This window comes from Oncorhynchus tshawytscha, linkage group LG11 (assembly GCF_018296145.1).
Source record: "Oncorhynchus tshawytscha isolate Ot180627B linkage group LG11, Otsh_v2.0, whole genome shotgun sequence".
In the NCBI taxonomy this organism is placed as follows: Eukaryota; Metazoa; Chordata; class Actinopteri; order Salmoniformes; family Salmonidae; genus Oncorhynchus; species Oncorhynchus tshawytscha.
The window spans coordinates 48,947,908-48,973,294 of record NC_056439.1 but is presented as its reverse complement, the minus strand read 5'-3'; the positions used below and the strand labels follow the sequence as shown (position 1 = coordinate 48,973,294).

Below are 25,387 nucleotides of genomic sequence, written 5' to 3'. Positions count from 1 at the left end.
TCTGCTTGTTAACTTGGCTTCCGAAGACCTTAGAAAGACAGGGCAGGATGGATATAGATCTGTAACAGTTTGGGTCTAATGTCTCCCCCTCTGAAGAGGGGGATGACCGTGGCAGCTTTCCAATTTTTGGGGTTCTCAGAGGATACGAAAGTGAGGTTGAACAGGCTAGTAATAGGGGTTGCAACAATTGCGGAAGATAATCTTAGAAAGAGAGGGTCCAGATTGTCTAGCCCAGCTGATTTGTAGGGGGTCCAAATTTTGCAACTCTTTCAGAACATCAGCTATCTGGATTTGGGTGAAGGAGAAATGGGGAGGCTTGGGCAAGTTCTCTCTTTTAATAAATATTTTGGGGATATTTTAAAACCATGCGTCTTTTAAAGCTTGGTGTGTTATGCAAAGTGAATTTTAAACTGCATGAATAAACTGATTTTTAACGTGCAGCTCAATGGCTGCGTTTAGTTAGGCAGCCAAATTCTGATATTTTTTCCCATTCATTTGTATTATGTTTCACTGAACACATCAAATGTGTGGCCGTCACAATTATCACGACAAACTTATGACTGTGTTTCTTTGATGGCTTTGGTGTCTACATGGCACAGGGTCACTGAAGAACCAACCCAAAGCCTAAACCCTGGGTAAAGAGGCTTAGTGAATTTGGCTTGGAACGTGTGCAGTAGAGTTGCTGTGTCTGAGGAGATGCTGTAGAAGGACAGAGTGCCAGCCGGCCAGTCCAGATACACTCCTACTCTGTTGGAGCAGGGGACCGGTATGAAAGTACACTTATTATTGTACAAGGCAGTATACTTCTGATCAGAGCACAACATTCTCCAGGACTTGTCATTAAATCCAAACCCACAGTCTTTCCCCACTCCTTTCCTGCTGATTTCTTTATACGTTACTGCTATGTCAACCACATCCCCGCTCCACTCTGCCTCCCAGTAGCAGCGCCCAGTCAGACCTTCTCTACAAAGCACCTGTGTCCAGTCCATAAATCTGTCTGGGTGATCAGGATACAGCTGCTCTTCTATCTCCCATGTCACCTTTCGGTTGTCCTCAGACAGAGAGAGATGTCTGTATGTTGTGTTCGGGTCCAGTGTTAACTCACATGCAACTACTGAGGCTAATCAAGGAAGAACAGAGTATGGAAAAGTCATTGGAAAAGTGCAATGCGCTGTAAGTATCCAGAACAATCTTCTAAATATTAGTGACGACGGACGACCGACTTCATCCGTAATAAAGCCTGATAAAAACTACATGAAAAAAATGTGTTGTTCCTTCATACACTCTGCAGTGAAAAATGACTAATGGAATGAAGTCATGGTTGGCCGTCCGCCTTCACCAGTGTGCTGTTTTTTCATACTTTTTGGATACTTAGTAATATATATTTATATTCAAGATATAAAAGCAACATTTAACAGCAAATAACTTACATCTCTGAAACAGCAAAAACTCTTCACCGTGGCCACTGCAAGAAAAGCACAAAGACATGAAGTGACTCTGAAAACCTTATTGTATATTGCACATTTATATATATATTTGACAGATTAAAAAACAGAACTGTTTTACCTGACTGTTTCGGAATGATATTGAGGATCCTCCAGGGCAGCAGTGAGCAGCTCTACTCCTGGGTCTCCTAGATCTCCTGGGTCTCCTAAATCTCCTGGATCTCCTGGGTCTTCTGGCTGACTGTAACTCAGGTCCAGTTCTCTCAGGTGTGATGAGTTTGAGCTGAGAGTTGAGGAACATTCTTCCAAGTTTTTCTTTGTGATGTTACATCGGTCCAGCCTAAAACAAAATAAAAAAAATAAAAGCTACATCTTAGTGGCTAATGTAAAGTGGAATTGTAATGTATTGGGGGCGGCCACTAACACTAGGGTTATCAGGAGGGAACTATTGTCACGACTTCCGCCGAAGTCAGTCCCTCTCCTTGTTCGAGCGGTGTTCGTCGGTCGACGTCACCGGGCTTCTAGCCATCGCCGATCCACCTTTCATTTTCCATTTGTTTTGTCTCGTTTTCCCACACACACCTGGTATTCATTCCCTCATTACATGTCGTGTATTTAACCCTCTGTTACCCCCATGTCTGTGTGTGTAATTGTTGATTGTCAGGTTGGCACTTCCGGCTTTTTATTAGACAGTAGCAGCCATATTATTATTTAATTGTTAATAATTTAGACAGTAGCAGCCATATTTATTATTTAATTGTTAATAATATTAGACAGTAGCAGCCATATTTATTGTTTAATTGTTAATAATATTAGACAGTAGCAGCCATATTTATTATTTAATTGTTAATATATTAGACAGTAGCAGCCATATTTATTATTTAATTGTTAATAATATTAGACAGTAGCAGCCATATTTATTATTTAATTGTTAATAATATTAGACAGTAGCAGCCATATTTACTATTTAATTGTTAATAATATTAGACAGTAGCAGCCATATTTATTATTTAATTGTTAATAATATTAGACAGTAGCAGCCATATTTATTATTTAATTGTTAATAATATTAGACAGTAGTTGCCATATTTATTATTTAATTGTTAATAATATTAGACAGTAGCAGCCATATTTATTGTTTAATTGTTAATAATATTAGACAGTAGCAGCCATATTTATTATTTAATTGTTAATAATATTAGACAGTAGCAGCCATATTTATTATTTAATTGTTAATAATATTAGACAGTAGTTGCCATATTTATTATTTAATTGTTAATAATATTAGACAGTAGTTGCCATATTATTTCATTGTTATTTTTATTAGATAGTAGCAGCCATATTTATTATTTAATTGTTAATAATATTAGACAGTAGCAGCCATATTTATTATTTAATTGTTAATAATATTAGACAGTAGTTGCCATATTATTTCATTGTTATTTTTATTAGATAGTAGCAGCCATATTTATTATTTAATTGTTAATAATATTAGACAGTAGCAGCCATATTTATTATTTAATTGTTAATAATATTAGACAGTAGTTGCCATATTGTTCTTGTTACTAAGTATTGTTTTGTTGTTTCCATTTGGAGTCTTGAAAATGAGATGGTGCATCTCAAGAGATTTCATCCTGCAAAAATGTCTAATAAATAAATAAAACTTTTTTTTAAAAAGTCAGTTCAAGCCCTCTGATTTGATCATACATGAATTCACTTCATAAATCTGACCTGAAGGTTCATGTGCATGCAGCCTGAAATTAACATAATGACATGCCCAACATCACCATATTTGGGTAGAAGAATCCACTGTTGTATGAACAGTAGAGCAGAGAAGATATATAATGTACAGACGTTCACTTGTTCACCAGTAAAACTGACTGTACGCACATCTCAGAGCAGACGTGGGATTAATTCGAACACACCATATGACCACGTTGATATTGATAAATGTCCATTTTATGATCAGTCACGTTCATTTAATAAATGAGGGCCAAAGTTAATATATGGTTGTAAAGTCAAGTTGCTAAATAATTCACCTCAGTGTCTCCAGTTTACATTGCAGACTCCCCAGTCCAGCAGACAGCAGCTCCACTCCTGAATCCTGCAGGTCATTGTCACTCAGATCCAGCTCTCTCAGGTTTAAGTTTGAGATGAGAACTGAGGCCAACTGTTCACAACAGCCTTCTGTGAGTTTACATCTATTCAACCTAAAAGAAAACAAGTTGGACAAAACAAATTGAATCAAAATTCACCTGTATTTGCACTGTGTAACACCAGACCTTCCTGAATTTATATTTATATCAAAAGCTTTCAAATAAATATTATAAATTAAGGAATTCAACAAGGTTCTGCTCTTCAACAATGCCAGTAATACAGACCTCAGTGTCTGTAGTTTACAGGTTGGACTGCCCAGTCCGGCAGAGAGCAGCTTCACTCCTGAATCCTGCAGGTCATTGTCACTCAGATCCAGTTCTCTCAGGTTTGAGTTTGAGATGAGAACTGAGGCCAACTGTTCACAACATCTCTCTGTGAGTTTACAGCTATTCAACCTAAAATGAAACAAGTTGGACAGCACAAATTGGATAAGAATCATCCACTACTTAGATTCTACTCATGAAAGTAACAGGCCATTATCACTTCAGAGGCATAACAACAGACTCATTAACCACGTTTCCATTCACAGTTTTCATGTGAGAAAAGTCATACAGTATAAAAAAATCATCATAACCGCTGTAATGGAAACAGGAAGTTTTGGTACTATTTTATAAATGCCAACAGATAATTTGTTCTCGTGCTATTTTACATATTTTGCCATGAGACTGAGAAAAAAAAGTTGCTGTTTGAAAGACGGGACAATCAACATTTCTCTTAAGGCCTTAAAACACTTGTTGGACTATAATTTTAAAAACGCCTTTTATGGTGTCTGACAAAGTCGACATGAATCCAGTAATTTGCGTCTTATGTGTTTTATTTTTTTCTACACAATAAAGTTGTTCCATTACATGGTATGATAGCTGATACTTTGGTCTATCAAAATATATATTTAAAATATTGTTGATATTGATTGTTTAATTCTAACATTAGATGATTCAAATATGTAATAAAAAAACTCAGAACTTATATTTATTTTGTTTTATAGTACTATTAAATGCTTCAGGGTTAACCCTATTACAGGGGCTGAGTCACTGGCTTACTGGTGCTTTTCCATGCCGTGCCTAGGAGGGGTGCGTCACTTGAGTGGGTTGAGTCACTGACGTGATGTTCCTGTCTGGGTTGGCGCCTCCGCCTTGGGTTGTGCCGTGGCGGAGATCTTTGTGGGCTATACTCGGCCTTGTCTCAGGATGGTAAGTTGGTGGTTGAAGATATCCCTCTAGTGATATGGGGGCTGTGTTTTGGCAAAGTGGGTGGGGTTATATCCTGCCTGTTTGGCCCTGTCCGGGGGTATCATCCGATGGGGCCACAGTGTCTCCTGACCCCTCCTGTCTCAGCCTCCAGTATTTATGCTACAGTTGTTTATGTGTAGGGGGGCTAGGGTCAGTCTGTTATATCTGGAGTACTTCTCCTGTCTTATCCGGTGTCCTGTGTGAATTTAAGTATGCTCTCTCTAATTCTCTTTCTTTCTTTCTTTCTCTCTCTTGGAGGACCTGAGCCCTAGGACCATGCCTCAGGACTACCTGGCATGATGACTCCTTGCTGTCCTCAGTCCACCTGGCCGTGCTGCTGCTCCAGTTTCAACTGTTCTGCCTGCGGCTATGGAACGCTGACCTGTTCACTGGACGTGCTACCTGTCCCAGACCTGCTGTTTTCAACTCTCTAGACATAGCAGGAGCGGTAGAGATACTCTTAATGATCAGCTATGAAAAGCCAACTGACATTTACTCCTGAGGTGCTGACTTGTTGCACCCTCAACAACTACTGTGATTATTATTATTTGACCATGCTGGTCATTTATGAACATTTGAACATCTTGGCCATGTTCTGTTATAATCTCCACCCGGCACAGCCAGAAAAGGACTGGTCCCCCCTCATAGCCTAGGTTCCTCTCTAGGTTTTGTCCTATGTTCTGGCCTTTCTAGGGAGTTTTTCCTAGCCACCGTGCTTCTACACCTGTATTGCTTGCTGTTTGGGGTTTTAGGCTGGGTTTCTGTACAGCACTTTGAGATATCAGCTGATGTAAGAAGGGCTTTATAAATACATTTGATTTGAGTTAGCATTTTGACATGTTTTTCTTGATTTAGAACATAATACAACATTTATAAAGCAAACACTATCTCTTAAGTCTAACACAGAAAATACTTCAATTGTTTATGTATATCTTGCAGAAGAGTGATTTTTTAAATAATTTAGCAGAAAATATTCTATATATTCAATAGACCAACAAAATCAATCTGAAGGTGGTTAGCCATCAGTGACCGAGTTGACAAAAAGCAATAGTGTGATACGCAGGACTCGTAATCCACGAGTGGCAGTGGTTCAGATCCAACAAAGGTGCGTGTCTGATTGATCAAAGTTTCGTATTTGACGGATTTGATTGTTCAATGTTTACCTGCCTTACGACATGAAACTAACATAATCACACACCTTTACGTCGTGATATTTGGGTAGGAAAATCCACTTTATGATCACATCTGTGCACCGTCATTTGATAAGGGCCAATGTAAATAACCTCACCTCAGTGTTTCCAGTTTACACTGTGGATTGCCGAGTCCGGCATACAGCAGCCCCACTCCCAAATCTTGCAGGTCATTGTCACTCAGGTCCAGTTGTCTCAGTTGTGAGGAGTTTGAGCTGAGAGCTGATGCCAACTCTTTACAGCATCTCTCTGTGAGTTGACATCTATTCAACCTGAATAGGACATCAATTGAAATTCAATTAACATAATGAACATTTTCAAACATAACTGCCAAAATATTAAGTCTAACACACCCAGCCAAGTTATGAAACCATTAGAAGTACTTACAGAGCTGTTCTGGAGGCTTTGACCACTGGCAGCAGCCTTAGAAGACCTTCCTCTGTTCTGGAGAATCTATTTAGGTCAAGAACATCCAGCTCCTCTTCTGAAGTCAGCAACACAAAGGCCAGAGCTGACCACTCTGTAAGTGACAATTTGGCTTCTGAGAGACTTCCTGAATTCAAGTAGCTTTGCATCTCCCACACTAGATAGTGGTCATTCAGCTCATTCAGACAATGGAACAGATTGATGCATTTCTCTGGTGAGGGATTCTCCCTTATCTTCTCGTTGATGTATTTGACTGTTTCCACATTTGTCAGTGAGCTGCTCTCTGTTTGTGACAGTAGGCCTCGTAGGAGAGTCTGATTGGACTCAAGTGAAAGGCCCAGAAGAAAGCGGAGGAACAGATCCAGGTGTCCATTCTCGCTCTGTAAAGCTTTATCTACTGCACTGTTGTAGAAGTCGATCGTAGATTTGTGTCCGATTGATGATTCCTGGTCCCTGAATGAAGATCTCTTTTTGACCAGTGGATTCTCTCTGCTTTGGTTGAATGTGAGAAACACATATAACGCAGCCAGAAACTCCTGGATGCTCAGATGCACAAAGCAGTACACATTCTCCTGGTACAGCCCACACTCCTCTCTGAAGATCTGTGTGCACACTCCTGAGTACACTGATGCTTCTCTGACATCAATGCCACACTCCCTTAGGTCTTCCTCATAGAAGATCAGATTGCCTTTTTCCAGTTGTTTGAGGGCCAGTTTTCCCAGAGAGAGAATTATCGTTTTATCCCAGTGTGGATCTCGGTCATGGTCTTCAAGATACTTCTGAATCCCTTGTTTGGTCTGAAATACCAGGAAGTGTGTGTACATTTGAGTCTGATTCCTGGGCATCTCTCCACTCTCTGCCTGACACAACAGTCTCTCTAGAACAGTGGCCGTAATCCAACTGAAGACTGGTATATGGCACATGATGTGGAGGCTCCTTGATGATTTAATGTGTGTGATGATTCTGCAGGCCAGGTTCTCATCACTGATTCTATTCTTGAAGTACTCCTCCTTCTGTGGGTCGTTGAAACCTTGTACCTCTGTCACCTGGTCAACACACTCTGGAGGAATCTGATTGGCTGCTGCTGGTCGGGATGTTATCCAGACAAGAGCAGAGGGGAGCAGATTCCCCTTGATGAGGTTTGTTAGCAGCACATTCACGGAGGTTGACTCTGTGACATCACAGCAGCTCTTGTTGTTCTTGAAGTCTAGAGGAAGTCGAAACTCATCCAGACCATCAAGAACAAACATAACTTTGTAGCTGTCAAAGTTGGAGATTCCAGATTCTCTAATCTCAATGAAATAGTGATCTATAAGTTCATTCAAACAGATTTTTTTATTTTTCATCAAATTCAGCTCCCGAAAAGGAAGTGGAAATATGAACTGGACATCCTGATTAGCTTTTCCTTCAGCCCAGTCCAGAATGAACTTCTGCACAGAGACAGTTTTTCCAATGCCAGCAACTCCCTTTGTCAGCACAGTTCTGATAGGTTTGTCTTGTCCAGGTGAGGGTTTAAAGATGTCGTTACATTTGATTTTTGTCCCTTGTGCTGCTGATTTCCTGGAAGCTGTTTCAATCTGTCTCACCTCATGTTCGTTATTGACATCTCCGCTTCCACCCTCTGTGATGTAGAGCTCTGTGTAGATCTTATTGAGAAGTGTTGAGTGGCCTTGTTTAGCTATTCCCTCAAATATGCATTCATGTCTCTTCTTCAGGGTAGATTTGAGTTGATACACCAGATGAAGTTCATCTATTTGATGAAACAAGTATTATAAATAGCAAAATCATTAACTTTACAGATGTAGTTTGACAGAGAGTTCAATGTTCCCTGATAATTACTAAAAAGTGTAGTGTACAGCTCAATTTTTGGGGGAATGCAAATTACAAATACATTTTCCATAATCCTGAAACCGTTCTTTTCACAGTTACATTTATGATTTTCAGCATCACTGGTCAAATAAATGTATTAGGAGGAATAACATGCAGTCCTAAGGACTCTCAACATTAGAAACAATGATATGAAGGATGATAACTCCTCATTTTGATTCGTTAGCTCTAGCAGTATAGAGGGTAATTAAAGGGATCTTCTACTCAAAACACAATCTCATATGATTTGTCCACTTACCTTGGCTATTTTTGATTTTTGGATAAGTATTTTTTTTCCACAGAGGTGGTTGAGCACAAAAGTGTACATCTGATTCATCAAAGTTTTCTATTTGCCTGATCTGAGCGGAAACAAATTCACTGCATAAATACATTTTACGTGATCATTTGCTTGCGCGCAAACTAACATTCACATAATTACAGATCCCTACATTGGCCAGATATGAGCAGAATATTCTGATCAATACTTGAGAAATCCACTTCAGTTTGCAGAATTCTGGGTGACAGTAGAGTAGAGCGTGAAAGTCAAGCAGCACCCAGGAGTCGGGACGAGAGAAAATATAGGAGAGGAGCCCTCGTCAGACTACAGTAATACAAGAGAGGAGCCCTCGTCAGACTACAGTAATGTAGGAGAGGAGCCCTCGTCAGACTACAGTAATACAAGAGAGGAGCCCTCGTCAGACTACAGTAATGTAGAAGAGGAGCCCTCGTCAGACTACAGTAATACAAGAGAGGAGCCCTCGTCAGACTACAGTAATGTAGGAGAGGATCCCTCGTCAGACTACAGTAATGTAGGATAGGAGCCCTCGTCAGACTACAGTAATGTAGGAGAGGAGCCCTCGTCAGACTACAGTAATGTAGAAGAGGAGCCCTCGTCAGACTACAGTAATACAAGAGAGGAGCCCTCGTCAGACTACAGTAATGTAAGCCCTCGTCAGACTACAGTAATGTAGGATAGGAGCCCTCGTCAGACTACAGTAATGTAGGAGAGGAGCCCAGTCAGACTACAGTAATGTAGGATAGGAGCCCTCGTCAGACTACAGTCAGACTACAGTAATACAAGAGAGGAGCCCGTCAGACTACAGTAATGACAGACTACAGTAATGTAGAAGAGGAGCCCTCGTCAGACTACAGTAATAAAGAGGAGCCCTCGTCAGACTACAGTAATACAAGTGGAGCCCTCTTCAGACTACAGTAATACAAGAGAGGAGCCCTCGTCAGACTACAGTAATGTAGGAGAGGAGCCCTCGTCAGACTACAGTAATACAAGAGAGGAGCCCTCTCAGACTACAGTAATGTAGGAGAGGAGCCCTCGTCAGACTACAGTAATACAAGAGAGGAGCCCTCGTCAGACTACAGTAATACAAGAGAGGAGCCCTCGTCAGACTACAGTAATGTAGAAGAGGAGCCCTCGTCAGACTACAGTAATACAAGAGAGGAGCCCTCGTCAGACTACAGTAATGTAGGAGAGGAGCCCTCGTCAGACTACAGTAATACAAGAGAGGAGCCCTCGTCAGACTACAGTAATACAAGAGAGGAGCCCTCGTCAGACTACAGTAATGTAGGATAGGAGCCCTCGTCAGACTACAGTAATGTAGAAGAGGAGCCCTCGTCAGACTACAGTAATGTAGGATAGGAGCCCTCGTCAGACTACAGTAATGTAGGAGGAGCCCTCGTCAGACTACAGTAATGTAATCGTCAGACTACAGTAATGTAGGATAGGAGCCCTCGTCAGACTACAGTAATACAAGAGAGGAGCCCTCGTCAGACTACAGTAATGTAGAAGAGGAGCCCTCGTCAGACTACAGTAATACAAGAGAGGAGCCCTCGTCAGACTACAGTAATGTAGAAGAGGAGCCCTCGTCAGACTACAGTAATGTAGGAGAGGAGCCCTCGTCAGACTACAGTAATACAAGAGAGGAGCCCTCGTCAGACTACAGTAATACAAGAGAGGAGCCCTCGTCAGACTACAGTAATACAAGAGAGGAGCCCTCGTCAGACTACAGTAATACAAGAGAGGAGCCCTCGTCAGACTACAGTAATACAAGAGAGGAGCCCTCGTCAGACTACAGTAATACAAGAGAGGAGCCCTCGTCAGACTACAGTAATGTAGGAGAGGAGCCCTCGTCAGACTACAGTAATGTAGGAGAGGAGCCCTCGTCAGACTACAGTAGGAGAGGAGCCCTCGTCAGACTACAGTAATGTAGGAGAGGAGCCCGTCAGAGACTACAGTAATACAGGAGCCCTCGTCAGACTACAGTAATACAAGAGAGGAGCCCTCGTCAGACTACAGTAATAAAAGAGGAGCCCTCGTCAGACTACAGTAATACAAGAGAGGAGCCCTCGTCAGACTACAGTAATACAAGAGAGGAGCCCTCGTCAGACTACAGTAATGTAGAAGAGGAGCCCTCGTCAGACTACAGTAATGTAGAAGAGGAGCCCTCGTCAGACTACAGTAATGTAGAAGAGGAGCCCTCGTCAGACTACAGTAATAAAAGAGAGGAGCCCTCGTCAGACTACAGTAATACAAGAGAGGAGCCCTCGTCAGACTACAGTAATACAAGAGAGGAGCCCTCGTCAGACTACAGTAATACAAGAGAGGAGCCCTCTCAGACTACAGTAATGTAGAAGAGGAGCCCTCGTCAGACTACAGTAATGTAGAAGAGGAGCCCTCGTCAGACTACAGTAATAAAAGAGGAGCCCTCGTCAGACTACAGTAATGTAGAAGGAGGAGACATCAGACTGCAGTAATGTAGGAGAGGAGACATCAGACTGCAGTAATGTAGAAGAGGAGACATCAGACTGCAGTAATGTAGAAGAGGAGACATCAGACTGCAGTAATGTAGAAGAGGAGACATCAGACTGCAGTAATGTAGAAGAGGAGACATCAGACTCTAGAAGAGGAGACATCAGACTACAGTAATGTAGGAGAGGAGACATCAGACTGCAGTAACCATTTTCTGTCCTCCACACTGACAGTGTTTACTGAATAAATTATTGCATCATGTTTCACTGCACCATCATTTGTGTGAAAATTAAGTCTTTACATGATTGGGGCCGTCGACTGGGGCGTCGCGACAACAGTAGGTGTTTAGCTGCTACACTGTGTCGTAGCAAAGTGTTATCGGAACACACACACAACAACTTTCCTGGGGATTCGACTACAGCCAAGACAAGTTGGAAAACATCATGAAGCTGTATTTTGAGAGAACTATCCCTTGAAAACAATGTATCATTTATTAATGATTTAATTTAAACAATCATAGTGATCCATTCCTTATGAATTGATACCAAGAAAGGACTAAAGCTGGCCAATCAGTGAACAAGTGTACTGACCACTCGGAATCTCTGACTCTGACCTCTGCTCTTGGTCACCAATTGTTCTGAAAAAAAGAAGAAGCAATTCAGAATTTATTTTTGCAGAACATGTTTAGCTTTCAATTGTTTAGAAAAATTTATGTTTTCATTTGACTCTTATCATGAAAATAAAATGTCAGGCAACCATGGCCTATTATACAGTACATATGGAGTGGCTGTGAGACCTGTGTTCAGGATACCCTTTCCTGTGCACTAAACAACCCTGCACTCTGCACATGTAGGTCTTTCTTGAATTATGGTGGCATTTAGGCATGGCAATTTGGAAAGAATTTACTTAATTTTTCAAGATTTTGTGGAAGCTTAATTACTTCAAATATTTTTTTAACGAATATGATAACATTGTGCAATCGGTAGGAGTAGTAACACCAACGATGGTAACACCAATGAGACATTTTAGGAAAATGAGGATTTTCTGAAATGGAGGCCACAAATGCTAAAATCTAAGGTCATCAATGTTTAAAAAATAATTTACTAAATGTTATATGATTAATCATTTTGCTCAAATTGTTATTTCACTTAATTAAATTGAGTAACACTAAATTACATTTTGGAATTAGAAAAGGCATAGTTTCAACAGAACACAAACATTTATAACACACTAAAAGGGTGTGATTAAGCGTGCTTCTGCACCTGCATTGCTTGCTGTTTGTGGTTTTAGGCTGGGTTTCTGTACAGCACTTTGAGATATCAGCTGATGTACGAAGGGTTATATAAATACATTTGATTTGATTTGATTAACTAATCATTTTCTTTAATACAGAGCCCTCTCCCGGTAACAATTTGCACACTGGAGAAAATGCTCAAGGCCCTCGTAGTGATTTTCAAGGTGGTAACACCAATTACATAAAGCTGACAAACAGTGATTATACAGCATACCACCCTGCATACCACTGCTGGCTTTCTTCTGAAGCTACGCAAGGGTTGTCCTGGTCAGTCCCTGGATGGGAGACCAGATGCTGCTGGAAATGGTGTTGGAGGGCCAGTAGGAGGCACTCTTTCCTCTGGTCTAAAAAAATATCCCAATGCCCCAGGGCAGTAATTGGGGACGTTGCCCTGTGTAGGGTGCAGTCTTTCGGATGGGACGTTAAACGGGTGTCCTGACTCTCTGAGGTCATTAAAGATCCCATGGCACTTATCGTAGGGGTGTTAACCCTGGTGTCCTGGCTAAATTCCCAATCTGACCCTCAAACCATCACGGTCACCTAATAATCCCCAGTTTACAATTGGCTCATTCCTTTCCCCTGTAACTATTCCCCAGATCATTTGCTGCAAATGAGAACGTGTTCTCAGTCAACTTACCTGGTAAAATAACAGATAAATAAATACTGTACAAGATTTTATATAGAAGTTATTTAAAAATAGCCTTCTTTGTTTTTATTGATCTATACAATATACTTTTATTCACTTTCTAGCATCAGAAATAGATAGATATCTCAAAATCCTCTTGTCACTGGAACTCTACACTTCTGGGGCAAGCCAATTTGCTTTCCTTAAATACTTGAGAATGCTAAGAATTGTTTTATGATGGTTATACCATGAATCATTTACATAGCTATTTGATTTTGAATTTTAGTAGCCTTGTAGGTATACAGTGCATTCAGAAAATATTCAGACTCCTTGACTTTTTCCACATTTTGTTACATTACAGACTGATTCTAAATTGTACCCCATAATGACAAAGCAAAAACAGGTTTTTAGAAATTTTAGCAAAAAAAGAAAAAGAAAAACTGAAATATCACATTTACGTACGTATTCAGACTTTTTACTCAGTACTTTGTTGAAGCATCTTTGGCAGGGATTACAGCCTCAAGTCTTCTTGGGTGTGACCCTACAAGCTTGGCACACCTGTATTTGGGGAGTTTCTCCCATTCTTCTCTACAAATCCTCTCAAGCTCTGTCAGGTTGGATGGGGAGAGTAGCTGCACAGCTATTTTCAGGTCTCTCCAGAGATGTTTAACTGGGTTCAAGACCGGGCTCTGGCTGGGCCACTCAAGGACATTCAAAGACTTGTCCCGAAGCCACTCCTACATTGTCTTGGCTGTGTGCTTAGGGTCATTGACCTGGGTCATTCCAGTCTGAGGTCACGCGTTTTCATCAAGGTTCTCTCTGTACTTTGCTCTGTTTATCTTCCCCTCAATCTGACTAGTCTCCCAGTGTTGCAGTGCTGCAGAGATGGTTGTCCTTCTGGAAGGTTCTCCCATCTCCACAGAGAAACTCTGGAGCTCTGTCAGAGTGACCATCGGGTTCTTGGTCACCTCCCTGACCAAGGCCCTTCACCCCCCCGATTGCTCAGTTTGGCCATGCGGCCAGCCGTAGGAAGAGTCTTGGTGGTTCCAAACTTCTTCGATTTAAGAATGATGGAGGCCACTGTATTTATTTGGAACCTTCAATGCTGCAGACATTTTTTGGTACCCTTCCCCAGATCTGTGCCTTGACAAAATCCTGTCTCTGAGCTCTACGGACAATTCCTTTGACCTCATGGCTTGGTTTTTGTTCTGACATGCACTGTCAGCTGTGGGACATTATATAGACAGGTGCGTGCCTTTCCAAATCATGTCCAATCAATTGAATTCACCACAGGTGGACTCCAATCAAGTTGTAGAAACATCTCAAGGATAATCAATGGAAACAGGATGCACCTGAGCTCAATTTCAAGTCTAATAGCAAAGGGTCTGAATACTTATGTAAATAAGCTATGTGTGTTTTTTCTTTTTAATATATTAGCAACAATTTCAAGAAAACTGTTTTTGCTTTGTCATTATGTGGTGTTGTCTGTAGACTGATGGGATGTTTGTTATTGTTGCAGCATTGGATTTGGCCTTAATGCTATTAGCCTATGGAAACACATTGGATTTGGCCTTAATGCTATTAGCCTATGGAAACACATTGGATTTGGCCTTAATGCTATTAGCCTATGGAAACACATTGGATTTGGCCTTAATGCTATTAGCCTATGGAAACACATTGGATTTGGCCTTAATGCTATTAGCCTATGGAAACACATTGGATTTGGCCTTAATGCTATTAGCCTATGGACACACATTGGATTTGGCCTTAATGCTATTAGCCTATGGAAACACATTGGATTTGGCCTTAATGCTATTAGCCTATGGAAACACATTGGATTTGGCCTTAATGCTATTAGCCTATGGAAACACATTGGATTTGGCCTTAATGCTATTAGCCTATGGAAACACATTGGATTTGGCCTTAATGCTATTAGCCTATGGAAACACATTGGATTTGGCCTTAATGCTATTAGCCTATGGAAACACATTGGATTTGGCCTTAATGCTATTAGCCTATGGAAACACATTGGATTTGGCCTTAATGCTATTAGCCTATGGACACACATTGGATAACATATTCATACATGGAAAAACATCGTTTTTGAATCTGGATGCTGTTTTGTGGTATGTTAAACTGCGATTTAAGGAATACCACTTTACTGTAGAGGAACATTTCTCCTTCACATTGTCAGATGTTTCCAGCCGGGTTGGGGTCAATTCAAATTGTAAGCAGTCAATTCAGGAAGTGATTTTAATTTAATTAAATAAAGTTATTAAAAAAATGTACATAAATAGATTCTATTCCTCAGTCATTGAAAATATATAGGCTTTTTTCTAATGTTGAATTGTTACTTAAGTTTACTTCCTGAATTGACTGCCTTCAACTCAAATTGACCCCAGTCCTCCCACTGGGTAACCTACATGTTAACGTGGATAGTGGAGTCATATTTAGTTGAAACATTGATCAATGACTTTACAAGCTATAATCACCCACACAAAATGTTAGTTGAATTTCCAATGTGTTATCACCTTGCTTTCTACCATCTAAAAGCACAATCATATTCCAATGCACGAATAATGTCAGATTTTTGGTTTAATTGTCACCCACATTTTTATCACTGCGCTTTCAACCATTTAAAAGCACAGCAAAGTTCAAATGGGAAGACAATGTCAGATATTTTGTTTATTTCTACATCAGATTAATGTGTTATCACTGTGCTTTGTCTAATAGCAGAACCAAACAACCTGGACTGCATGGTGATCAATGGCGTTCGAGATTCTGACAGATTATTACAGCAATGTGAAGATCTCCACTGACCTGCGGCGACCTTTGCACGCCATCTTGAACATGCACACTTTATATGATCACATAAGAAGACGTTTATAGTTACAGTAACCTCAAAATGTGGCCATGGATGTGTTACTCATGTTAAGGTTGAATGTTACATTAGTTTGTAAAACAGCCTTAATTTTAGGCTATTTACTGTCTTACAAAATGAATATTAAATTGTGTTTGGTTGAGAACGCAACCAAATATCAACATTTGGAGGAGATTTATCTTCTACTTGGATCTGAGACACTAATTTACTCTGGCTTTCATTCCAGTTTGTTAGTCTGGCTTTCATTCCAGTTTGTTAGTCTGGCTTTCATTCCAGTTTGTTAGTCTGGCTTTCATTCCAGTTTGTTAGTCTGGCTTTCATTCCAGTTTATTAGTCTGGCTTTCATTCCAGTTTGTTAGTCTGGCTTTCATTTCAGTTTGTTAGTCTGGCTTTAATTTCAGTTTGTTAGTCTGGCTTTAATTTCAGTTTGTTAGTCTGGCTTTAATTTCAGTTTGTTAGTCTGGCTTTAATTTCAGTTTGTTAGTCTGGCTTTAATTTCAGTTTGTTAGTCTGGCTTTAATTTCAGTTTGTTAGTCTGGCTTTAATTTCAGTTTGTTAGTCTGGCTTTAATTTCAGTTTGTCTACAAATTAATAATGTATATGTTGGATTCACATCTCCTTCTTTACCAAAAATCAATGTTATAGAATAGGACTAAATCAAATAAATGTTTTTAAGCACTTTAAAATACAAATTGGATTTGATTTAATCCTATTCTTTATCTTCGATTTTTGGTTGCAATGGAGACGTGAATGCGACATATCAATTTGTAGAAAAACTGACATTAAAGCCGGACTAAGTCAGACTAAGTCAGTGGTACAGATGGAACTATCCAAGCAGAAGATACATCTCCTTCAAATGTTGATATTTGGTTGCATTCACAATCAAACACAATTCAATATCACTAAATATCATTGAATTTTAAATCAACCAGAGTTTGAAACCCAAGGCTTATGCTATTGACAATTGCTGTTGATGGCTTTGCAAATGCTATATTGTCCTAAATAGCATCATTGATGATTGATAAAAGCATGGTCATATTTCATTTACTCTGTTAAACCTACCCTTTGAGATTACTTCTATTGACAACAGTGAATCTATTTTGTTTTTAAGTGGAGATCTCTCAACAATCATTCTCACGATAGCACGTCGGTATTGGTCAGGGACACATATCATAGCTAAGCAGGGCTGGGATTGGTTAAAGCCTTGGGTTGGAGACCAAACCGTAGCTATAGATCAATTCTCCCCTAGGAGGTGTAGCCCAACCTACTGTTTTTTTTCTGATGGTAAGATATAACGTTGAAAATCTGACATTGTTTTAAAGGTACACATTCAACATATTTTATGTAAGGTTTGTCTATGTTGAAATGTGGTTACCCTGACGACATAATCCTGTGGTTGAAATTTCACCCTCAAAACAACAGGTGATTACATTTTTCAAATGCAATATATTTTCCACGTAGGTGCCATGTCACAATACGTCGACAAATTAGATTGAAACAACGTTGATTGAACCAGTTTGTTCCCAGTGGTCTGGTTTTCAGAGCCTATGTCAAGTTGAGTCCATTTGTTTTGCAGTGGTGTAAAGTACTTCAGTAAAAAATACTTTGAAGTACATCTCAAGATGTTTTTCGGGGGTATCTGAACTTTACTATTCATATTTTAGACAACTTTTACTTCACCTTCACCACATTCCTATAGAAAATTATATACTTTTTACCTGGCGCCCAAAAGTCCTCGTTACATTTTGAACGCTTAGCAGGAAAGGAAATTGGTCCAATTCATGCACTTATCAAGAGAACATCCCTGGTCATCCCTCCTGCCTCTGATCTGGTGGACTCACTAAACAGAGAACATCCCTGGTCATCCCTCCTGCCTCTGATCTGGTGGACTCACTAAACAGAGAACATCCCTGGTCATCCCTACTGCCTCTGATCTGGTAGACTCACTAAACAGAGAACATCCCTGGTCATCCCTCCTGCCTCTGATCTGGTGGACTCACTAAACAGAGAACATCCCTGGTCATCTCTACTGCCTCTGATCTGGTGGACTCACTAAACAGAGAACATCCCTGGTCATCCCTACTGCCTCTGATCTGGTGGACTCACTAAACAGAGAACATCCCTGGTCATCCCTACTGCCTCTGATCTGGTGGACTCACTAAACAGAGAACATCCCTGGTCATCCCTACTGCCTCTGATCTGGTGGACTCACTAAACAGAGAACATCCCTGGTCATCCCTATGCCTCTGATCTGGTGGACTCACTAAACAGAGAACATCCCTGGTCATCCCTACTACCTCTAATCTGGTGGACTCACTAAACAGAGAACATCCCTGGTCATCAATACTGCCTCTGATCTGGTGGACTCACTAAACAGAGAATATCCCTGGTCATCCCTCCTGCCTCTGATCTGGAGGATTCACTAAACAGAGAACATCCCTGGTCATCCCTCCTGCCTCTGATCTGGTGGACTCACTAAACAGAGAACATCCCTGGTCATCCCTACTGCCTCTGATCTGGTGGACTCACTAAACAGAGAACATCCCTGGTCATCCCTCCTGCCTCTGATCTGGTGGACTCACTAAACAGAGAACATCCCTGGTCATCCCTACTGCCTCTGATCTGGTGGACTCACTAAACAGAGAACATCCCTGGTCATCCCTACTGCCTCTGATCTGGTGGACTCACTAAACAGAGAACATCCCTGGTCATCCCTACTGCCTCTGATCTGGTGGACTCACTAAACAGAGAACATCCCTGGTCATCCCTCCTGCCTCTGATCTGGTGGACTCACTAAACAGAACATCCCTGGTCATCCTCCTGCCTCTGATCTGGTGGACTCACTAAACAGAGAACATCCCTGGTCATCCCTCCTGCCTCTGATCTGGTGGACTCACTAAACAGAGAACATCCCTGGTCATCCCTCCTGCCTCTGATCTGGTGGACTCACTAAACAGAGAATATCCCTGGTCATCCCTCCTGCCTCTGATCTGGTGGACTCACTAAACAGAGAACATCCCTGGTCATCCCTCCTGCCTCTGATCTGGTGGACTCACTAAACAGAGAACATCCCTGGTCATCCCTCCTGCCTCTGATCTGGTGGACTCACTAAACACACATGCTTCATTTGAAAAGATGTCTGAGTGTTGGAGTGTGCCCCCTGGCAAAAAAACCAACAATAAAATAGTGAAGTCTGGTTTGCTTCATGTAAGGAATTTGAAATTATTTTTTTTACTTTTGATGCTCAAGTATATTTTAGCAATTACATTTACTTATGATACTTAAGTATATTTAAAACCAAATACTTTAAGACTTTTACTCAACTGGTATTTTGAGTCATCTTCTATTATGGTATCTTTACTATAACAATTGGGTACTTTTTTCCACCACTGCTGTTTTTGTACACCGGATAAGTGAAAAAAATCTGACTATGTGACTTCGATTTTTCTGTGTAATTCATTCATTGCAAATATATAGTCATATATATTGTTTTACTGTACCTTGGTTCATGGGTAAAGTCTCCAACACTGAAGTTGATTATATCTGCCATAGAATTTTCACTCTTCATAGATACACAGCTGGGTACAGGGGAGCCGGGTCTCTCCTGATGGACCCTGATAAAAAAAAAACAAAGACACTAGGTTCATTCTATTTGAAGTTGACACAGTGGAGACATTTTCCATCTGGATTCTGTTTTGTGCCATGTCAAATTGCAATTTGAGGAATGCCACTTCAAGTTAAAAGACACATTACACTACAAAATCACATTCTGCAATGTTGTGGTTGATATTTATTGTCATGAATCTTGTCCTGGAGGCAAAACTGAGCGATTTGTATGCTAAATGGGCCAGCTGCAATGTCAAAATTGGCTACATTGTAAATTTTAAGTTAGGGTTAAGCATTAGGGTTAGCAGTGTGGTTAAGGTTAGGGTAAGGTTTAAAATCAGATTGTATGTGCCAGCTAGTGACCACTCTGCAGCATGGCCACCAGGGCAAGATGCATGACAATAAATGCCAACCTGCACATTTTGAGACCTGAGTTTTGTACATCAGCAGTCTGAAAACATCTGAAAATGTGATTTTGGAGTGTAATTTAGTTTTACACTTCGGTATGCAACATATATTTGAATGAATAAGTACAATGTAATAAGTAATATAATGAAAAGGGACATTGATGTGCATTTTTTTTAAAACAACATTCCTACCACCAACATGTCTCCTTGCCCCTAACCACAACACCACAACACAATAAATAGCTTTAGCCCTGATTTAATGATCATACTGATAGTGGCCGGCTGTAATTATATTAAAACACACACATTTAGAAACAAGCATGGATTTGAGCACAGAAACGGCAGTGTGCAAGAAGTCTGATTTATCAAATGATTTATCACCGTTTCGTATTTAGCTGATCTGACCATGTGAGTTTCATTTAAAGATTAATTTCTGTTTAATTAGAGCTGTAATACATCCACTTTTTGGGGGTGACCAAATTCAAAAATACATTTTTATTACTATTATACAGTAGATCTGTCATTCTTATTCATTTGTTCTTTAACTGACTTGCCTTGTTTAATAATTATTAAATAAAACATTATTGAAAGTAAGTCTAAGAAGTGGTAGATCTGTTTTATCTGCTCTATTTTTATGCTTCCTGTTAAGTTAAATTTAGTTTTTTGTATCTTTTACTTTCAGTTTTGTACACCAGCTTCAATCAGCTGAAAATATATTCAAAAGCGGTTTAGATGGTACAATGATTACCTAGACTATAATTGCTTGTTTTATCACAAACTGAAATTAGGCAAACTATTCGAAGTTCAGCAACAAGGAAATGAGTGATTTCTGCATAGTGTACCTTTAATAAATCAGACTGATATTGTGTCTGCATGCTACTTGAAATGATTATCAGATACGAGTAGACAATTCGTGATCCATTCCTTAACATTAAAAAATATATATATTTAGTTTGGAGATGCATGTGATATGGTATTTTTCATCATCTTGACTTGCCAAAAGTCTGACCAAGATTGTGTTTGTTGATTACACACACACACACACACGCACACGCACACGCACACGCACACGCACACACACGCACACACACACACACACACAGCAACTTACAGTGGAGATCTATGGCCACAACCCCCTTCTCTCTTCCTCTCCATCTTGCTCCTCTGGTGAGGTGAAAGGAAAAAGACAAAGATGTCACTGGAAGACCTTTTGGGGCATTTTCTCATTTTCCTGAGCAATAGCGCAGATATTTGGCAACACACTTCCCAAAATCTACCCATTTTGGATTGGCGAGCTTATCTCCGAATGTAGGTGATCCAGATTTCATACACTGAGGAGAGCACACCCTCTTTACACCCCTCTGGTGGGCTACAGAAACAAATGCAGGGTTCCAATTAAGATACCCTTTTGAACAGAGTCCCTGTACCTTTTTCTCAAGTAGTAAAAGCTACACTAACCAGTCAAGCTTCAAGACGGCTCACTACTGATGTCTACCAGGGCTCGGCCCTCACTACTGATGTCTACCAGGGCTCGGCCCTCACTACTGATGTCTACCAGGGCTCGGCCCTCACTACTGATGTCTACCAGGGCTCGGCCCTCACTACTGATGTCTACCAGGGCTCGGCCCTCACTACTGATGTCTACCAGGGCTCGGCCCTCACTACTGATGTCTACCAGGGCTCGGCCCTCACTACTTGGTATTTGTAGTCAACTTTGTTCTGAAGTTATCATGGTCACATAGAGACAGAATCACATGGTTTATCCATGTTGAGTGGAGATCTGTGTATAAAGAGACGCATGGAGGGCAAAAAAGCATCAAACGACACACTTAGCTTTTCTAAGAGTGGTCTGAGGTAGGTGTTAGATTACGAGCATTTCAAGTGCAATGCTAATAACAATGCTTTTTGGAAACAGCTTGGAGATTTAACGTTGCTCCTACGAAGGTTCTAACGATGAACTTAGCCTTAAAATGCTTTGGGAAACCGGGCTCAGGAAGATAATATTCTGGTTCCAAGCTGAATTGGAGTTGATGACAAAGCAAAGACCGTCAGTAACCTACAAAACTTGAGACAAACACATGCAGAATTAAGCCATGGAACTAATTGATTGGCCAGTGAGTGGCCAAGCCTTCCTCATACATACAACTTGCTAATTCATCAAAACCCAGCTCCTTCACCCCACCGCCAGTTATTGCACTCATAATTCCGGCTGTGAAAATAGCAAATATATTTCTTACACACCAGCTAGACCTATAGCAATACCACAAAACAGGACTACTTTAATTTTTTCTCCTACATCCATACCATGAATACACAGGAATGTTGACATCATGTGTTCATCTAGAAGTGCTTCGAACACGATTAAAACCAACCCAGAGTCATGCAGCCTTTTGGGGTGCCGATAACTAGGACATTGTCTGCATAAATATCAGATGAGAATATGCGCCGCAATGGAACTAATGAGACAAACCCCTGAACCAACCTCAAATCTAAGGGTTCAGACACACCAATAGCGTTTGCTGACCGAGAGTACTTAGCACTTCTGAACAGAGTACAGTGTTGGCTATAATTTGCTAACCGATTGCTCACAGATTTTACATGTAGAATCGGGTGAAAATGTAGGCAGTCAGATTTCTACGTTGTTGATGTTCAGGTTAAATGGGTGTGTTCTGGGTAAACAGGATGTAAGAGAGCGGGACAGAATGTAAGCAAACAAGGATTCACATATTCCTCACACTGGGTTCCCCTCTTATTACCAAGAACAGATACACCACAGCAGCCACCAAAACAATCAGGAACATCAATAAACTATTAAAAATAGTATAATGGAACTGTAAAAATGTGGATTTAAAAAAACAGACTTACAGGTTTGGTGTATTTACTGTTGGTCTTGGAACCACCCCATTGCATTTGACACAGAAAATGGCAGTCTGGTTATTACGTAGCTTTAAACCAGAGAGGAAGAGGTATGCGAGAGGTTTCACTCCGGGCAAAATCTGTCCAGAAAAATAATCGCACAAAGTGAGGAATTTTTGTACGGAGGCAAATGAGAGTTGAATTTGGTAACAGTCAAATTTGGTAACAGAAAAATGTATTGCGAATTTGCTACGTGAGGCTTATTTTATTGAATATACATTTTGTAATGGTTGAGTTGTTACGAATACACTGATATAAGTAGAGGCAAGTGGCATTTCGGCAAAAAAAAAACAACAAAAAAAACGACTATATCTTGTGCTAGTTGTCATAGAGAGAGGACTGGTCATGGATATAATCTGTTTTAGCATGGACATTGCCATTGAGGGCTTCCACCATTTTAAAGCAGTATAGTGGGTGGGGGTTTCCTATGATTTGGGAGCAATCAGCCAATGAAGAAGAACAACATTTACTTCTTTAAAAATGGAGATAGCCTCAATGGCGCTGCCCATATTGTCAGACACTATAATGGCACAGATACAAAGATGAGTCCTCTATCAATTCAATTTTCCATTTAAGGGGCTTTATAGGCATGGGAAACATGTTTACATTGCCAAAGCAAGTGAAATTGATAAACAACAGTGAAATACAAACAAAATTGAACATTACACTCACAAAAGTTAAAAAATATTAAATATATTTCAAATGTCCTATTATGTCTATATACAGTGTCTATCTCCATGGCCTGCTGTTCACACGCGTATCTGTCCTCTCATTGGCTAGAATAGTCCCACCTAATCTCGCTTTCTCCTGCCTGTCTTCCATCTGAGGACATGTATTTCCATAATTAGAGCGGTTACTTGACTATCTTGTCAATTTAATAGACAATCTTTGCTTAAACTGGTTTCCTAGAAGTCTGGTTTCCTGTTAAACAGCAAAAAACAGGAAGTGGTCAAATGCGGGTTGGTTTTAGGTCAGGCGCTGGCACAGTTAGTTGCATGCCTCACTTCTGACAACTTTAGAGATTCCGGTTTGTTAACAGTCAAAAGACTACAATAGCCAAAAAGGCTGTTGACAACCAATTGGCAACCATGGCTGCAATTGTTTAACGCTAGAACAGCTGCCGATGTCCTTGGAACATATTTAAAATGTTAATGTCATTACAATTTTAAAGTCATGTCCACCTCCGTACTTGACATTTTTCTAAATAAGTCTACCAGTGGCATCCACAGTTTCACAGTCCCCCCAGAAGGTCTGAGCGACCACTGGCCCATCATAATTATAGATGTAGCCTAAATTGACAATAGTCTGATGGGTGACAATATTATAAATTGTCTCGTGATAGGAAGAGACTGATGAACAGCACAGCGTGTGTAATTGACAAAGAAGGGAACGGAGTTTACCAAAAAGCTTCTCTTTAAAATCATCCTACAGATGTTCACGCAGGTAAGACGTTTTGATTTCTTTGTTTTGAACCTAACCTAATAGACAGGTTGGGTGGTCTTGGTGAGTTAGCGTAAGGGCAGACTGGGGAATCTCCAACTTACTCTAACCGGCCGGGTGCTTATCATGATTGGCAGTTAGCGTCCGGGCAGATAGAGCTGACAACCTGCCCTAAAATCATTTTCATGTCATTATTTCATAACGCATTTAAAGTTTTAAAAAATTTGCGAAGTTTAATCATTTACGGTTTCAAACTTTGGTAATTGTGAATATACAGTAGTTTTAAGCTTCAAGAAATACCGTGTTTGGTCTTAGTAGTATGTTCGATTGACATGCTGTGTTGTAGTTTACGAGTTCTGACAGGCAAGACACGTATTTTCACGATTTCAATAATATCATCAAAATCAATAAATCAAACGACATTTTTTGGGCTCATTCGGTAGTTTTTACTGGATTAAATAGAATGCTGTTGAAAAAATAGTTAACATTACCGTTTATATTCTGTTTTCGTGTATTTTTGAGTTATAGCCGAGTGTCAAAACACTGGTTTTAAATGTCTAAATTCATAATCAATATGCTGTGATATTTTGTAAATTACTCCTGACACACTCATGTGTCAAACTTGTGTTCATGGGTACTGCAGGAGCAGACTTGACCGTACACCCCCTCCCCCTCTTAGGGCACCACCCGGTCTCCCACCTGGGCGAACCAGCCGAGACATGGGCGCTGGGCCAGCCGGTTGGGGCGTGGAAGCCCGACGAACCGGCAGGAGGGTAAGAGCCTGGCGAGTTGGCTGAGGCATGGGAGCCTGACGATCCCGCTGCAGAGAGGAAGCCCGATGATCCGGTGGAGCGTGATGAGGGATGGGATGCCGCGGAGCCGACCGAGGCAAGGAAACCTCTCGGGCCAGCCAGGGCGTGGATGCCCGACGGGCTGGCTTAGGCACCCCCGCTTCCATCCGTGGCGGAATCCACCCGGACGTCACCAACAAAACAAAAAAACTCCTGGACCGGCTGGGCGAACAAAAACTGACGATCTGGCTGAGACGAAGCAGGTACGGGGAGTCAAACATTTAATAAATAACGGACATGACACGAGACAGGAACAGAGACAAAAGACAATCAATACAGAGCTGGGGAAC

At 40.7% G+C, this 25,387-nt stretch overlaps 1 protein-coding gene across 2 annotated transcripts; it reads right to left on the bottom strand.

Moving 5' to 3' along the window:
- LOC112262137 (NLR family CARD domain-containing protein 3) lies at window positions 1-25,072 on the bottom strand. 2 transcript variants are annotated; one of them, XM_024437854.2, is made up of 12 exons: window positions 24,946-25,072; window positions 22,756-22,886; window positions 21,002-21,054; window positions 19,378-19,491; window positions 11,668-11,714; window positions 6,409-8,197; window positions 6,120-6,293; window positions 3,827-3,997; window positions 3,485-3,655; window positions 1,567-1,785; window positions 1,431-1,465; window positions 1-1,120 (listed from the first exon to the last, which is right to left on the bottom strand). In XM_024437854.2, exons 2-12 carry the CDS (start codon window positions 22,798-22,800, stop codon window positions 555-557), a joined length of 3,384 nt encoding a protein of 1,127 aa, XP_024293622.1. In that variant the 5' UTR covers window positions 22,801-22,886; window positions 24,946-25,072; the 3' UTR covers window positions 1-554. The 2 variants fall into 2 exon arrangements, with proteins under 2 accessions (XP_024293622.1, XP_024293623.1); XM_024437855.2 differs by having other exon boundaries at window positions 3,485-3,646.
- Between the last annotated feature and the right edge of the window lie 315 nt (window positions 25,073-25,387).